The sequence below is a fragment of the Genypterus blacodes genome, unplaced genomic scaffold (assembly GCF_046128005.1).
Source record: "Genypterus blacodes isolate CSIRO-AG114 ecotype Tasmania unplaced genomic scaffold, CSIRO-AGI_Gbla_v1 ptg000021l_1, whole genome shotgun sequence".
NCBI lineage: Eukaryota > Metazoa > Chordata > Actinopteri > Ophidiiformes > Ophidiidae > Genypterus > Genypterus blacodes.
The window spans coordinates 7,118,576-7,134,953 of NW_027466834.1; the positions used below are offsets into that span (position 1 = coordinate 7,118,576).

Consider the following 16,378-nt stretch of genomic DNA (forward strand, 5'->3'; position numbering starts at 1 on the left):
GCCAGCATCTCATTTTCTCCACTTATGGATGAAGGCACTGTGACTTACATCATCCCTGCAGCTTCATATACAGACATGAGGCCACACGCGGCTAATCACAGATTATCGTGGCTCGCATACACACAGCTTCAGTGGAAGAGGTAATATATCATCTGTTTTAATAACCCAGTCATCCCCTTAATATTTTTAGCCTAATCATGCTTTTAAGCACACTTAAACAGCTCATTAAATTAGTGAAGTATGGGTTCAGCCTGAGATGACTGCAGAGAGAGAGGGAGAGAGAGAGAGGAAGAGATTTCCTCAGTAAAGCATTTAAATGTTGGTAAATCTATCAAAAAGACAAATGAATATAAAATGGCACTCAATGGTGCTTAAACTGGAATCATCCGGCTTCATATCTTTTCCTCTGCTGTTCTTCCACGGATGGATCAGGGAAGCACAGGGATGTGATTAAGTGCTGCTGCATGTTCACTCTCAGTCAGCAGGATACAGACCAGAGGCGGACACAAAAAGCCAAACTAATAAACACAGAGTCTCGTCGAAACTCTACAGCTGACAATCAATCTCCTCTTTCTCCTCCTCCTCCTCCTCCTCCTCCTCTTCCTCCTCCTCCTCGGTGGATCCGAAAAAGTGCACGTCGTCAAAATCAGAAGTTTGTGCCGGGGGAACTTTTGCCGTTATAGGATGATGTTTCCAAACTGTTCGCTACATTCGGGGTATAACAAGCAGGGACGTGCTTCACTCTGTCACACAGGGACAAAAGAAAATGCTGCTGCTCAAATTCTGGAGTCAAGCATCCATTTCCTGAGGCACTTGAGGCAAAATTTCAGAAATACTTTCAAAGGATCAAGTTGGAGCTCTGCGTCTAATCCTGCAGTAATAGATGATACACACATATTTGATTCAGGAATAGAACTGAATTTGAAGAGGATTAACTCTGCAGTCCCCATTCGGGTTGTATTTGCTTCTGTCCTGCATTGTCATGTGTATCCGGCCTTTTCTGTCAGCTTGTGTGTGTGTGTGTGTGTGTGTGTGTATGTGTGTGTGTCAGCCCTAGGGCCAGACACCTGGGATAGTTGTCTCAGTGCTGACTTAGCTGTCATACATAAAAGAGGCCTCCTTAACGGTCTAGGAAGCATATCATCCTGTCTGTCCCATCATTTCAGGCAGCACGTCCAAGCAAACACCTGCCGACCCACACACACACACACACACATACACACACACACACACACACTCTCAACCTCCACCTCCCCCTTTCCCCGTGTCTCTCCCCTCCCCCTGCTCTGTTGTGATAGCCGGGCCAGCTTGCCTTCTTCCACACACACACACATACACACACATCCAGAGACACAGGATCAGTCAGTCATGATGCATTCACAGGGTCTGACACATCGTGACAAAAGCAGCCCCACAGGACCGAGCTGCCTCAGCCGCTCCCTCACCTTTCAGTTATGAAAAGTAATTATTATTATATCTCTGCAGTCTCTCTCTCTCTCTCTCCACCTTTCTTTCTGCAAGATAACACAAACACACACACACACACACACACACACACACACACACACACACACACACACACACACAACCTTTGCTTCTGTGCAAGCATTTCATGCCTAATTACGTTTAAAATATGGAATAATTAGTCAAACAAGAGGGCAGAGATTACAGCTGAAATAACACATTTGGATTGAAACACTTAAACACAATTTACTGAAACATGAATGGCGTCATAGTTGTGTCCCCAGATGAGCCATGAAGTCAAACTGAAACATAGGAATCACCAAAATGGGAGGCATTCGTGTGACTGCATGTTATGTCAGTGAAGTAAATGCTTCTTACAGTACCTGGAGTCAAACATGGGGTCGGCGTACATGGGAGGGGGGCGCGGAGGCTCCCCGGGACTGTTGGGGGGCACGGGTGGGTCGCCTTTATTGGCACCATCTGCAGGAACATAAAGACACGTTCATGAGGTGGGGGCTGAGGAAGTGCAGGACAAGGCTATGATATGAGAAATGTAAATAAAGCGTATTGATTTGGACAGATGGGGGTCCTGCAGACGGGGGTCCTTCAAACCGCGGCCCACGTCCAGGCCATATGTTGTCAGAGGCTAGTTAGGGACGCCGGGCGGCTCGTTAATCCCCTCAGCCGCCCAGATTTAAGAAGTTATTTTTGCTGGCATCTTAGTGGCTGGCACTGGCTTACAGCAAAGTAGTTTCTTTCTCTTATATTGTTTTTTCTTGGCTTCATCGTCCAAGAAACCAGTGAAAATAATGAAGAAACAGCTAGGAAACGACCACAGCTTGATGAGCTCTAACACTTAATGCCGTTAAGTAGAGCGCAGCACGCCGCCCTCTTATGACCTTTAGTTTGTTGTTGTTACTCATTGGCTTGTGTAATTAGCGGGTAATTAATGGCCGTACCTTCACTGTCCAACAGGAAGCAGGTTAGCAGGTGGGGATACACTTCTTCCAAAACGGAGCAGAATGAGTAGAATGCAGCCGGCTCCTTGGAGGACAGACGGTCCAGGAATATCTCTGTCCGTTTCCTGCGGGATTGGTGCTCCAGTATTTCCTTGTATTCCCCCAGTGAGAAGACCTTATCATAGACCAAGTAGGGGAGCACGGCGTTGACATCCAGCTCGTTTAGGAGCCTTTGCCGGTGCTGTTTGAGGATCTTCGCCGCCCATCTCTTCTTCTTCCTGCTGCACGGCCTCCTGCCAGGCCTTTGCTGCTGGTGCTGCTTCTTCTGTTTCTTCACGAACCACTTCTTGGTGCCACTGCCGAACATCTTGAGGTTCACCACGCCGGCCCGCACGTCCTCCACAGCTCGGTCAACGCAGTTCCCTAAAGCGGGGAGGAGCATATTTCACTGCGGAGAAGATACCATACCACATGGTTTCTCACAGGGCCTCTCCTTTTGTTGTTGTCGTCTGGGTCGCGTATCTGGAGTAGGAAGAGACAATCTGGACAGCAGCTGATTCGTAGCCGGGTACTTACCAACTCTAAGAAGATTACCGGACTCTTAAATAGACCAATCCAAACTGCTCTCCATCTCTCAGACATACACACAACATATCCAACATGATTTTGTCTTGCTAAACATTTTGGCTGCGTATTTAATCACCATATGTCCACCTTAATTAAGCATGTGTCCAACTCGTGTCTCCTTTCTATGTTATTCCCTTGAAGCTAATTTAGCACAACCATGTCAGACAGCGCAGTTATTCTGGGTAGCGCTGCTGAGTAAGTTGAAAAATCAAGAGGGAGTTTGAAAGGATAAACTGCGGGCTTCACATCTGCACGAAGTGGAGGAATACGCGAGTTGAAGTGCCCCTGAGCAAGGCACATAACCTCCAGCTGCTCCCCGGGAGAAATCAGCTCTGGGAAAGTCGACTGATTAGCTCCCCTGTGCATTATTGCATTTATACCGGGGTCACTATTCCTTCTCCTCTGCCAGTTCATTGCTGTGAATGAGAGTGTGACACCTGATAAGAATTAAATTAAAATGTTTTCTAGTGGGTAGTGACCCGTCGCAGGGGAAACGTCACGCCTGCACTGGAGAGAAACATTAACAGTGACAGGATGGAACAAGGGCGTTTAAAGGGGGACGGAGTGCCTTGTGGTGAAAATGTGTAAATTAGCCTAATGCAGCACAAACCCAGCGTGACCTTGAATCACTCTCTATCCAGATGCTGTGCAGCAGGAGTGCGTCTCTTTACCAGAAGAGGGTGCAGTTTGATCATTGAGTGGCAGCTGTTAAATGTCTTTGAAGTTCTGTGGAAACGTATCAGAAGTGCTGCATTGTACTGCATTCTAATTACACGGCGCGGCTGCTGACATCGGAATGTGATTGGTCCAATTACTGGATCATCTTTAGATTCTGTATTTCCTATTAAGCACCCTCATTTATTTGTAAGAGGAATATTCAACACAGCAGAGGTCATGACCCCTAGAAGGTCACATTATCACACCCAAGCATTTAGGTTAATATACAGTATATACATTTGTGTTTCTGTCCTATATGATATCACTTCATGTACAAACAAATCAAATAGAAGTTACATAATGTCGCATCAGCATTACTGTAACCTTTGCCCTTCTTTTGATTTTGGCCTAATCTCATGGTTAAATATTGCAGTATCAATGTGTGATTGCATCTATCTTCTAAATCTGGTATAACAAAGGAGCGGTGTGATGTAACAGGTGAGAGATAACAGGCGCCACACGCCATGGGTCAAAGGTCACAGACGTGATGAAGCCTGTGAGTGATTTCAGGGATTTCATTTTATTCTTTATGATTTCTATTACAGGCAGGGTGAAATATCTCAAATCGCTCCCATCATCCTGATCAGTGAGCTGAATGGACAATGGACACTGAGCAGTGGATTTAGGGGAAACACGTTACAACGAAACCATAGACTTGAGACAAAGCCAAAGTTCCTGATCTTTGGTGTCATTTGTGCATTGTAATTACTGCACTGGAGTATCAAAATTAAGTTGGTGGTGTTTAATACACCTTTTCATTCCATTTAAATTTAAATTTATGGACATCCATCTCATATGCTCTCACAGGAAGTCACACTCTCCCATTGTGGTGAAAGCAGAATCCTGGCCCTTGCCAAACCAGTGAACAATACCTGAAATGAATGACTTATGGTTGAACACTTACATAATTGGCTCACAGTGTGAAGAATGCAGAAAGACAGAATTAATATTCAAATAACTATTATTTGCTCTTTATCCTACCGCCATCCTGCTCTTATCAGTTTGCTCTTTTGGTCACGCACATGTTTTGAATTCCCTTTTACTTCTTTTTCTTTTGGTTGTGGACTTTATGGCTCAACGTCTGTTTGACTTGTTGTAAGATCTTTACAAGAACATTTGTAAGGCAGCTGCGGTGTTGGCAATCAAATAAAAGTGACAAAGATAAAGATGAAATACGGTAAAGGACAAGAGCCGAGTGTAATATGGTCCCAGGTCTGTGGCTTTTACTTTACCTTGTCTGGGAAAATCATTTTTCGCCTTTTACTGGATCATTTTACAGTGAAAAGAATCAGAAAGGAAGGCGAGAGAAAGAGAAGGAGATGGCGTGAGAATGTGACCAAAAGTTTCCTCATCTGTCGATCTGTTAACCACATATGTCAGTGGAACAAATACATGAAACAAAGGCAAAGACACATTCCATTAGATCAGATGAATGAGGTAATAATGGTGACTACATTAGCACAGAATTGTGTACAGATAAGAACGGAACATATTTCAGATAAAACCAGAAATAATAATTATTGACATTAAAGATAAGGAAAAAATTAGCTCACTGTGCCGAGGCAGGAACAGATTCACAGATGTTTGATGTTTGCGGTACATTTACTGTCAGCAGGGTGCAAATGACTTGGCACATTTCATAAACACACATTATACAGCACATTTCATAATCAATGCATACAATACAGTACATAAAGTATCATATACTTGTGAAACATTAAGATGTTTTATACACAGGCAAATTATATCCCGGGCCTTTTCAGCCGTGGCAGAGGTATGAACTCTATTTTTACACGATGTCGGTGACCGGCCTTTTCAGCCCTGGCAGAGGTATGAGCTCTATTTTTACTTGACGTGAGTGAGACGAGTGCTCCTGGAGACCGTGAAGTACATTTTTTGCTTCAGACATCCACTTGAGTCTGTGTCCTCAGGCTGGAGTGTGTCCTTCCCTCCCCCACCAGCTAATATAAAATGGCGAAAAGAACTTGTGCGTTCAAGTGTGTGTTTGTGTGTGTGTGTGTGTGTGTGTGTGTGCTGTTTGTCCAGGCTCTACAAGTTTCCATGGTATTGACACAGATTTGGTTAATCTCTGCATACACCCACTGTATCTCAAGTCTATTTAACAAGTAAACATGTGTGTGTTTGCGTGTGTGTATGTGTGTGTGTGTGTGTGTGTGTGTGTGTGTGTGTGTGTGTGTGTGTGTGAGTGTGTGAGTGTGTGTGTGTGTGGCTCGTCCAGGCAGCACTCTGTGTGGTGTGCAGCCACAGTATACAACTATACAACTCACAAAGGGGGAAACGTCTGCTGTGCAATGCAGGCAAAAAGCTTTTATTGACATGCAGTAGAGTTTCTACTCTGTTACTTGTTTACTCATCAGTTACATTCCACTGACTACGACTGTAAAATGCAAATCTATTTGTATTTATTTCCAGGTTAAAAGGTACAAAAGAAATGCACAAAGATGAATTGTTATTATAATAATAATGATAACAGTGTAACATCTCAAAGTTAACAAACAACAATAAGTTAAGATATCTGATAATTAGATTAATTACAACAATGATTTGATGTAGTAATTTATGAGATGAGATATTGCATAGAATATAATTTCCTTTTCCTCATGTGATCTTTCATTGGATCAGAACAGTAATATTCATGACTGTAGACTAAAAACAATAAGGCACCATTAATCAGTTTGAAACAAGAATATATCACTCGTACTTTTACATAAATAGAAACTTTGCTATTGCCTGGGATAAAACCTTCTTGTCACTAGCGCTTTAAGTGCTCGAAGTGGCTCTTTGTTCCTTTGGCCGTGTAAACCTGGGCGGCGCCGACGCGTTAAAAGTTCTCGTAGTGATGCATGAAATGGGTTTGGTCCCTCTTGTTCATCTGCTGACAAGCTTTCTCCACATTCTTGGTCAGTCCAGGTGGTCCACAGCTAAACACGCCGATCTTACCCACCTGCAGAAAACAATCCAATTCAATATTTAAAAAAACAAAATAAGTGTAAAAACAAATGTAAGATACATAACATCAAAAAAACTAAACTACAGTGTAAAAAATGATAATAGATCAAATACAACATAATCAAACATATTAAATAAAAGTAAAATAAAATAAAATAAAATAAAATAAAATAAAATAAAATAAAATAAAATAAAATAAAGTAAAATAAAATAAAATAAAATAAAATAAAATAAGCCGACAGATGAAAGTGGGTGATGGACTGACCTCAGGGTGAACTTCCTGCAGTGAGTTGAAGAAGGACACAAAAGGCGGACGGCCAAAGTGGGTGACAGATCGCAGGCCGGTGAACAGACTTCGGTTCCAGACTTTCTGGAAGTGGCGCTCACACACGTACTGCATGTAAAATATGAACATGTTAAGGTTTCTTTGCTTGTCCTCCTGTGGAGCTTTGGGCTGTCAATGTATAAACCTGACTTGACTTGATGTGTAAATGATCTTACCAGCATGGTGGTGCGGAGATCGAACTTCTCTGCCACCTGAGTGATGTAAGTGTGGACCGAGACAAGCTCCTGTGTGTCCATCTCCTCCACCTCTCTGATGATGTCTGACACCCACTCAAACTGACGCTGTGTACGCGTCACCCAGATGAAATACACCTGCAAACCATACATCAGTGTCACCAAGATTGATATTAAAGAGTGGCACAGGGTGTAATGATGCAGAGATGTAACGTTCACCTTTTGACACTGAATCTTGGACTTGACAGAAGATTTAAACACCAGGTCCTTTAGAATTGACACAAATGGAGTGACACCGATCCCGCCTCCAACCAGAACAGAGGCCTCAAAGTCGATCCACTCCTGATGGCCCTCGCCAAACGGGCCGTCCAGGTACAGCTTCAGACGAAACAAATGATTCCCGTCAGTGTCACGAATATAGCAAAAACAATGAGCAGAAGAGCTAAACAGTGTTTTGACATGCCTTTGGATAGGCGCCCAGCTCCAGCAGGCTCTCCTCAGTGTAGAGCTCCCGCAGCCTGCTCGTCCAGGGTCCCACGGCTCGGATGTGCAGGCTGAGGGTCTCCTCGTGGGGCGCTGATGTCAGGGTGAACGGGTGATACTCATCCGTGCCCAGCATCAGACACGCTATGCGAACCCACTGGCCCGAACGGTACACGAAGCCCTGCGGCCGCTTGAACTCCAGATGGGTCACGCCTGCAAGTGGGACAGTCGAGGGTGAAGAAGAGAATAGAAAGTTGCGGGCTAACACCAGAGAAAGAGAAGACAACTGCTTATTTGTCGAGGAAGAGTGAGTGTGACCTGAGGGGAGCAGCTCAGCTCTGACCACAGGGATCTCCACCTTCTTCCTGCTCAGACTGATGAGTTTGTCCAGCAGAAAGAGCAGGGCGGGGGGGATCAGGAAGATGAAGAAGCGAGGCTCTTGGAGGAGGGCGAAACTGCCGTGTATGACCGTCTGCGGAAGACAAAACCAGGCGTCACATCCCTGCAAAACTCCCATTTTAATGCAGCGGACAAAAAAAACAAAGGACTCACCAGTATGTACACGACGACATAGAGGTAATGTGTGATCCAAAACCCACGAAAGCTGATGTGGCGGAAGTAGTGGGAGGCAAAGACGTACATGAAGGCAAACACGAAGAGAAGCAAGACCCCTGTCATTCCTAAAACGACAAAACAGAACAGGAAACAGGATGTGTGAGCTCGTGCTGGACCAGTGACGCTTTAGAGTCAAATCTAAAATCTCCTGACGATACCTGGGACGGTTTGAAAGAACCACCAAGACCACTTCAGAGGAAGTTCAGACCTAAGAATGAAGACATGGTGTTAATCTGTGGCAAAATGTCCAGTGGGTTCGACGGCGGGCGGAGGGTTCAAAGGTTACCCATTGTTGGCGAAGACTTTGGGGAAGAGACATGCCAGGATGCTGCGGTCGCTGACAGAGAAGATGTAGATGTTGACCACGTGACCCAAACTGTGAACAACTGCAGCGAAAAGAGAGAGAGGAGTGAGTGAGGGCGAGAAACCCAAACGGACCCTTAGGTGACGACGTCGCCGTACCTGACAGGATGATGGCCGCCATGGCCATAGAGCGGTGGAAGTCGATGGCGGCGTCGAAGGGTATGTACCGGTTGAGGAAGGTCTCTCGGCACAGCGTGATAAGGTTGCGACACACGGTCAGCAGCATGTACGGGAAGAGGAAGGAGATGGCGGCGGCCGAACCGCGAGACACGATGACGCCCACCATCGAAGTCTCAGAGATGCCTGTGGCGTCGGCCTGCAAAGCGTAATCTGGACATGGGGTTTATAATCTCAGTTAGTTTACAGAGTGACTATGGCGGGATTATAGTTCAAATGGAAAATTAATTAAAGGGTGGGCTAGAGAGAGAAAGAGAGAGAGAGAGAGAAAGAGAGAAAAGGGGCAAAGAGAGAGAGAGGGGGAGAGAGAGGGGGGGAGAGAGAGGGAGAGAGAGAGGGAGAGAGGGAGGGAGAGAGAGAGGGGGGGAGAGCGAGGGAGAGAGAGGGAGAGAGAGGGAGAGTGGGGGAGAGTTTCAAGGCCTTTCTTCATTTTCCTCTCTGCCTCTCTTGACTCTCGACAGGCAGGATCGAGATCAGTTTCTGGCAGAAGCAGGAAATGACGACGAAGAAGATCAGGAGGAGGAGTAGGAGGAGCCACACTCACAGTAGCAGCGCTCCAGAGTCACGCCGGCCGTGATGGCGTACACAACGATGAAGCAGACGATGTGGCGGCGGTAATTCTCCACGAAACGTTTGAAGTGCTGGATCCTCTGCTGCACTGGGCTGCGGACGTACTGCTCACGCTTCGGCTTGACATAGACGTTGGGGACATGGAGGCCCAACCTGAAAGGAACCAAACACATATACTTCCATCACATGCTTTGTTACCGCCGAGAGGTTACATCACCACATGCAGGTCACCTAAAACCACAGAGGAAGACCGCCGCAAAGTCAGAAATCAAAGAAACGAAAATTTGCTGTTTCAGGGACATAAACAGTTTTGATGCTTTTCCTTCTTCTTCTCTTACTTCTTCCGCCTGCGTAGGTCCTGTCCATCTGTTTTGTTGCTGCTGCAAACAAAATGCGAGAAAGAAATCAGACGGCGATGCAGAAAAACGATGATGATGATGAATGGAGACAAATGGGATGAATCATTATTTGTGTAGGCAGCTGTCAGTCACTCAGATCCTGGATGAGTGATTTGTTTTTTGTCTCACCTGTCTGCTGGGCAAATGAAGGACACACGTTGGTCTCGACTTGGCCTCTTCTTGCCCTGTTTCTCCATCCCTACACACACACACACACACACAAGCTGTATCACACCATGTCAGTGAAAAAACAACTCTCAAAATACAAACGACTTCGAGCTTCTGCAAACCTTTGACGTTAAGCTGCGCAAACTGCAGTTCTTTATCGTGATCCCGCAGCAGGAAGTGGAAGTCCTGCCAGGTGATCTTGTCCTTGTCTTCAAAGCCCGGCGCCTGCAGCATGGCCGTGATGCCGTCCTCCGCCTGACTCTTGGACAGGGCGCCGTTGGAGATTTCGATGAACGACCTACGAGAGGTGGGAAGGCGGCGGTGTCATATTTGTGCGCAAAACCGCAAGAAAACACAACAAAGGCGAAGCAAACCTGAGCATCGTGGCGAATTCCTCTTTGGATAAGAAACCACGTCCACCGATGTCGTGCATGGAGAACATCAGCTTGGATTTTTCCTCTGGAGACCCTGTATACATGAACTTATCAGCAAACATCTGCCACTCATAATACGTTGTTGCCATGGTGAAGAATCTGAGATGCGAACCCATGAGAGCTCAAACCCAAACCTTTACCTTTCATGAAGATCACCATCACGTCCAGGAACTCTTGGAAGGCGAGGTAACCATTGGCATCTTTATCTGCCAGTGTGAACATAGAGTCCACGAATAAGGAGTCGGGTTTGAGGCCCAGCGCGTCTGCAAACTCTGCCGCCGTCAGCTCGCACTGCAGAACCTGCCGGGCTTTCTTGCGGGACACGCCGCTTATGTCCCCGGCGTCCCGCTTGTCTATTTCCAAAACCTGAAGAGGGACAGACAGACAGGAGAGAGACGATGTCATTACGGCGCACGTCACCGCAGTGTCATGAGTCACATCACCCACGTCAGCTGAGGTCGTGTCCGTCTGTTAAGGTTGACGCTAAAAACCTCAAATTAGTTCTTCTGGTCTGAGGTCGGACCGCGAACACGGTTTGACGCCATTCACTGAAGCCGCGGTGAACGTCCAGAGGCCTTAGGTTACCTTTGAGAACGCCTGTCTGATGAAAGTCTCCACAATCTGAGCCCTCTGCTCTCTGCTCAAAGCCTCCTTCAGCAGCTCCTTCTCCCTCATCTCCTTCACTCTTATCTTCTGCCTGGTGTCCGTCACGTCCGGCTGGAGATGCTTGACGAATTCTGTGCGTTTGCTTTCGTCGTCAAAGAACAACACCTGGGCGTCAAACAGAGACAGAGACAAACAGGGTCCTCAGGGGTTACGACGAATGGAGATCAGGTAGCAGAACAGCAAGAGTAAGAATGATACTGAGTAGAGACAATACGAGGGTGCAAAACGTCTCCAGCTACGCACCAGGTCGTACTCCTTCGGCACTTTGAGCAGCAGGGCTTTGCGGTGGCGGTCACTGGACAGAAGGAGGTCCAGTTGTCCCTGGCTGCCCAGGCTGAGGCAGCGGACAGCCGCCCCGGCCCTGTCGAACACCTGCAGCCTCCTCTTCTCGTCCACCTCCACGCTGACTGGATGCAGAGGGTGTTTGGGTCCCTGCCACTCGTTGGCTGCGGGGGTGCAGAAAAGCAGAAAAGAGGAAGATGGACACGTAAAGATGTTAGGATTAAACAATGGACACGTGTTCAGACTTCCCAGACTTCCTCCTACCTTTGATCCCCACAGCAGGCTCCTCTGTTCTGTCCACAGCTTTCCTCCTCCTCTGGAACTTCCTGTATTTGTATTTGCGCAGATAAGCCACCATGCAGGCCACCAGGAAACTCACTGCCAACGTGATATAAATCCCAAACCATCATCATTATCATCGTCATCACTTTCACATCAGAGCTGAGGTGAGGAAAGTGTTGTGTGGGTGGATTTGTGAGTTTGGTACTGACCAACAGGAAAGAGGAATAACACCACGATAAATATTCCAAATCCAGCTTTGCTCCCATCAAAGTAATTGAGTTTGGTGGCATTAGTGCAGGGATGAAGCATTGATGCGTTCACTTGGGCAGGTTGAGGACAGGGGTCACCTTAGTGCAGAGAGACGCTTCAATAACACACTCTTTTTTCTATTTACCAATCCTATTTTGTATTAAACGCGTTGTCTTTTTACCGTCTTTCCAAAAGAACACATTGCTCTGGAAGTCGCTGGCCTCTGCGCTCGTCACCGCAACGAGCACGTCGTGGAACGTCACGTTGCGGATCGTCCGGATCTCATCGTCTGTGAACAAACTGGGAAACGTACCCGAGAGTGAAACTGTGGTTAAGACGACTGACCCACTTTGAAGAAACAGAGACGGAGATGAATGGCTGTTAGGGCTTTTGTGTCTCATTAAGTACTCGCCCGTTCTGTCTGTTCTCGAACCAGAAGCGATCCCCGTTCCTGACCCGCTCAAACTGGTCCAAGATGACGGCGGAGAAAACTGGACCCGGACCATCGACAGACTCCATCAGCCCTCCAGGGAAGAGCTCCAGTTTCGAGACGTCTCCGTGATATAGTTCAGCAATATCTCTGAGCAGCTGTTGGAGCAGTTTACACAACACACACACACACACACGTTAAAGCACAGAACTACAGTGAACGCTGATGCAGTTTTGCGTCTCTTTGATGAGTGTTTGGTTTGGCAGGTGTGACTCTGGCGTACCTGTGGGTTTGTGCTGTTGAGCTCAGGATTAACGTCTTCAAATGTCTTTACAGGAGGAAGATCCAGAGCCTGTCTGACCTCAGCGTAAGTAGGGAGGCCAAAGTCTCTCCCTCTCTGGATGGTCAAGGCCACCAGATCAGAGCGGGTGAACCTCAGCGGGCCGTACATGAAGTCTGTCCAGAACCAGAGAGGGACGATAGATTACTGAATACTTTCCTTACATGTGTGTGTATATCAAATGTATGGAGAAGAACGTATAAACGTATAAACACCTCTCAGGTCCTCCACAACAACATTGTCTTCTCTCTCTGCTATCTGGGAGCTCATCCCCATGATGAGGTCGTCTATGTCCTGGCCTCCCCTCACATTGGGTCTCTGGTAACGACATTGTAATGTATGACATAATCTATAATGCATGAAGTGGAAGTCTGCAGCTCAACGCAAACCCAAAGAATCCAATTTAACTCCAACTTCGCGTACAACAACTCAGAGTTTGGTCAAATCCAATGCAGACATTACTTAAACCAGAAGTGTGATTGAACCGATGTGTTACAGAACCTCTCATGCGTGTGCAGTGATATACGTGGTTACACTTCCTGTCTTCTATATAAGCAATTTACATTTGCACATTGAACAAATGGCACCCGAGCTTTTCCTCCCTTGCTGCCTCTGTACACTTGCACCGTCTCCATGAATACATAAATAATAAAAGTGTCTGCACGGCCTGTTCCCATTAATAAATCTTCCCCAGCTAAACGAAGGAGAAGCTGCATAAGTCGAGCAACACGTTTTTTTGTGTGGAATAAGCATAATGCATATTCACGCGGTCACACCTGTGAATTCAGAGCCAAATCCTGCTTTCGCGCTGTGTTGCTCTTATGAAACGACGTCATATATATTCAAATTTATACCTGCCGCTTCCAAAAGCTGTTACAGAGACGCATTGCAGGCGACAAACTCCCGTCTATGTTGATAATCTCACGGAAATGGCAGGTTTTGTTTCTGTGTTGAGGACAGAGAATCAATGCAGTGGGGGGAAATGCATAGAAACTTTATAAGAGCAAAGTGTGAACAGAGAGATTTTGGCAGTTTTATATAGAGCATAGTGTGTTAGTGCATATGAGCTTATGTAGAAAAGAAACAATACCTCATGTAAACACCAGGGGGCGCCAAAGTGATGCCAAACCTTATAGCTGCAGCCTGAAACTCAGGCGAGATCCCTGGATCCACAAACTTCTGATAACCTGTGACAACAAAAACAACATGAAAAACAACATAAATTCAGGAACAAAAGAGTAAATCGAACCTTTTATCTGCCATCTTGTTCACCATTTCCCTCCTTTAACTTTCTTCTTCTGCCCACTCAGCAGAAGCGGTGAGGTTTTGCTGACGGGGGCACATTTTTGTTAAACAGAACCTGAACGCTGGCTCAACCTCACCACAGCTCGTGGTCATCGGTGCATTACCTGTTCCCCCCCCATCCACTTACTCTCACACTGGACACGTACACACACACACACACTCTGCTGCTTCTTACCTGGATACGGAGGAAGAGTCTTGTCTCTGAGGTATCCGGGCAGCCATTCGTACACAGCGATACTCTATAAGAGGAAAGACGCAGGCGAGAGGAGTCAATGCACAATTTATGAACTGTTTGGTTGCAGTTACATTGGGAATAACACAAAAGAGAGATTAAGTGAATGTGACAGTTTGGGTTTGAATGTTTGTGCACCTGCATGTTGACTTTCTTCTTCTCTACCTGTGTTAATCACGCAAATCAAACATGATACACTCGCCCTTTCAACTAAAACCCCCCATTCCATCCATTAGAACACAAACACCTGGCACTGATGCAACCTGCTTCTTCCCAGAGTGCCCATTAAATGAGCACCTGTGCGGAGGGAGGATTACTTGGGAGACTTTTCCCTCTACCTGGAATGTGGCCACCACGGCCTTCCTGGCGTTTTGAAACAGCTCTTCGTCCGACCACTCTGGGTGTTCCTGGTGCAGCTTGGAGGCGAGATAATTGTGGTAGCGAAACCAGATGATCCCCTCTGCTGCCGTGAACATGTTCTCATTGGCCCAGGCATTTCCCAACTCTGGGCACAGAAGATTGGCAGAAATTATAGGGAATTCTCCTCCATCACGTAATGTGACGTCACTGTGGTTACAGCTCCATAAACAGAGAAGAGAGACTGAGAACGTACGGGATAGACAAACATCTCAAACGCAAACATTCTGCATGTTTTTGGCGGCTGATTGCGATCATATTGCAAGACGAGGAGGCCCTCTGACCACAAATTTGAGCAATAATTTGAGGCGTTTGTTTTCACGGACGTGAAAACAGAAGAAGGATCCTCCGCCTCCGCCCCCACATAATAACTACACACCTCTAACAACACCGGTAACAAAACACTGGGTTCAGGGCAGCTGTAGGCCATAGAGAGGGGATTTGCTGCGGTGAGGGTGACAAACCATTTGCACAATAATTAAAGGAGTCATAACACACGTCAGGCAGAGATGCTCTTGACTCAGACTTACAGGTACGTGACCGTGATCACATTAGAGGCATCGTAAGTAACCTGATTACATTTGATTTCTACTTCTCTTAAAGTACTGCGACTGAAACGCCCTTGAAGCTGCGAAAAGTGTGTTATTATTTGTGAGTTCCCTGTGCTGGAAGTGCAGCTTGAAGGTAAAAGTGTCACCGTAGAGGCCTTGCGCTCCGTGCTCCCCTGTGGAGGGGTCGGCGGCGCTCCACATGAGATTGCGGCCCCCTCCCTCGCTCGGCATGTTCCACTCCCGGCCGGAAGTCATTAGGCCTCCGGAGAAGCTTCTCAGGGAGTCGGACCAGGATGTGGAAGGGCCATAGATGGAGCTACCATCAATCCAAGCTGTCACCAGGTTCACCTGCGTGTTGTATTCGTTATTCTCAAGGTATTACACTTAATGTACGACCTAGATATGAAAGCAAAAAATAGCCCTTGCAGGTTTTATGGCTTGTTTCACCTGCGTGCGAGGGTTACTGGGACTCTGGCCGGACTCTTTGTCCCACAGTCCTCTCTGGAAGGGAAGCAGGACTTTGCCCGTGCTCAGAGGGTCAAAGACAGGGTCACCTTTGGGGATGGGGATGTTCATGAACTCAGGCGGACAACCAGGGGGTCTCGAGGCAAAAAGCTCAAAACTAACATGATATCCTGAAAAATCAAAGTTAGAAAATCACAAATCACTCTGTCTGTTCCGTGGTCCAACACAGAACTTTGATGACCACTATCAGCTTTTGCACCAGAATTTGGACAATACTAACATACAAATAATGTCAATGAAGGACATTTTTTTTTACAGTTACTACCCATTAGTGCGTGTAGAGACATTAAATGACGCCATACTGACCGAAGAAGACCGACAGCACCGTCTGGTTCCGAGCCGAGGGGACACCGGAGGGCCCCGCGGTCACTATGCGGCTCAGGCGCCTCGGGTTCGGAAGCAGCGGCTCCAGGATGGGCTGATACACTCCGTCCCAGTAATGCGCCGGGAGCAGACGCACAAGATGAGAACCTGCACACAGACACACACACACAGGGCGGGTAGATGAGTGCGTTTCCTCACTTGAGCTGCTCACTATTTTGCAGCTGTGACTTACCGACAGCTCCGCGTTTTGGGTAACCGAGACTGTTGTACCAGCCGTCAAAGCGCTGAACCTCCCAGACTGCGTGACCGTG

General features: G+C 46.8%; 1 protein-coding gene across 1 annotated transcript; it reads right to left on the minus strand.

The window, feature by feature from the left end:
• Positions 1 to 6,532: 6,532 nt before the first annotated feature.
• On the minus strand, positions 6,533 to 15,809 carry duox (dual oxidase). The gene is made up of 30 exons (XM_076142319.1): positions 15,666 to 15,809; positions 15,365 to 15,566; positions 14,589 to 14,755; positions 14,194 to 14,257; positions 13,804 to 13,900; positions 13,568 to 13,658; positions 12,929 to 13,031; positions 12,657 to 12,829; positions 12,356 to 12,531; positions 12,125 to 12,243; positions 11,904 to 12,041; positions 11,677 to 11,790; positions 11,374 to 11,576; positions 11,050 to 11,235; positions 10,605 to 10,830; positions 10,405 to 10,498; positions 10,153 to 10,328; positions 9,992 to 10,061; positions 9,803 to 9,844; positions 9,439 to 9,617; positions 8,817 to 9,047; positions 8,641 to 8,740; positions 8,513 to 8,562; positions 8,292 to 8,419; positions 8,058 to 8,211; positions 7,720 to 7,952; positions 7,476 to 7,634; positions 7,239 to 7,394; positions 7,003 to 7,131; positions 6,533 to 6,732 (listed from the first exon to the last, which is right to left on the minus strand). Exons 1-30 carry the CDS (start codon positions 15,792 to 15,794, stop codon positions 6,610 to 6,612), a joined length of 4,212 nt encoding a protein of 1,403 aa, XP_075998434.1. The 5' UTR covers positions 15,795 to 15,809; the 3' UTR covers positions 6,533 to 6,609.
• Between the last annotated feature and the right edge of the window lie 569 nt (positions 15,810 to 16,378).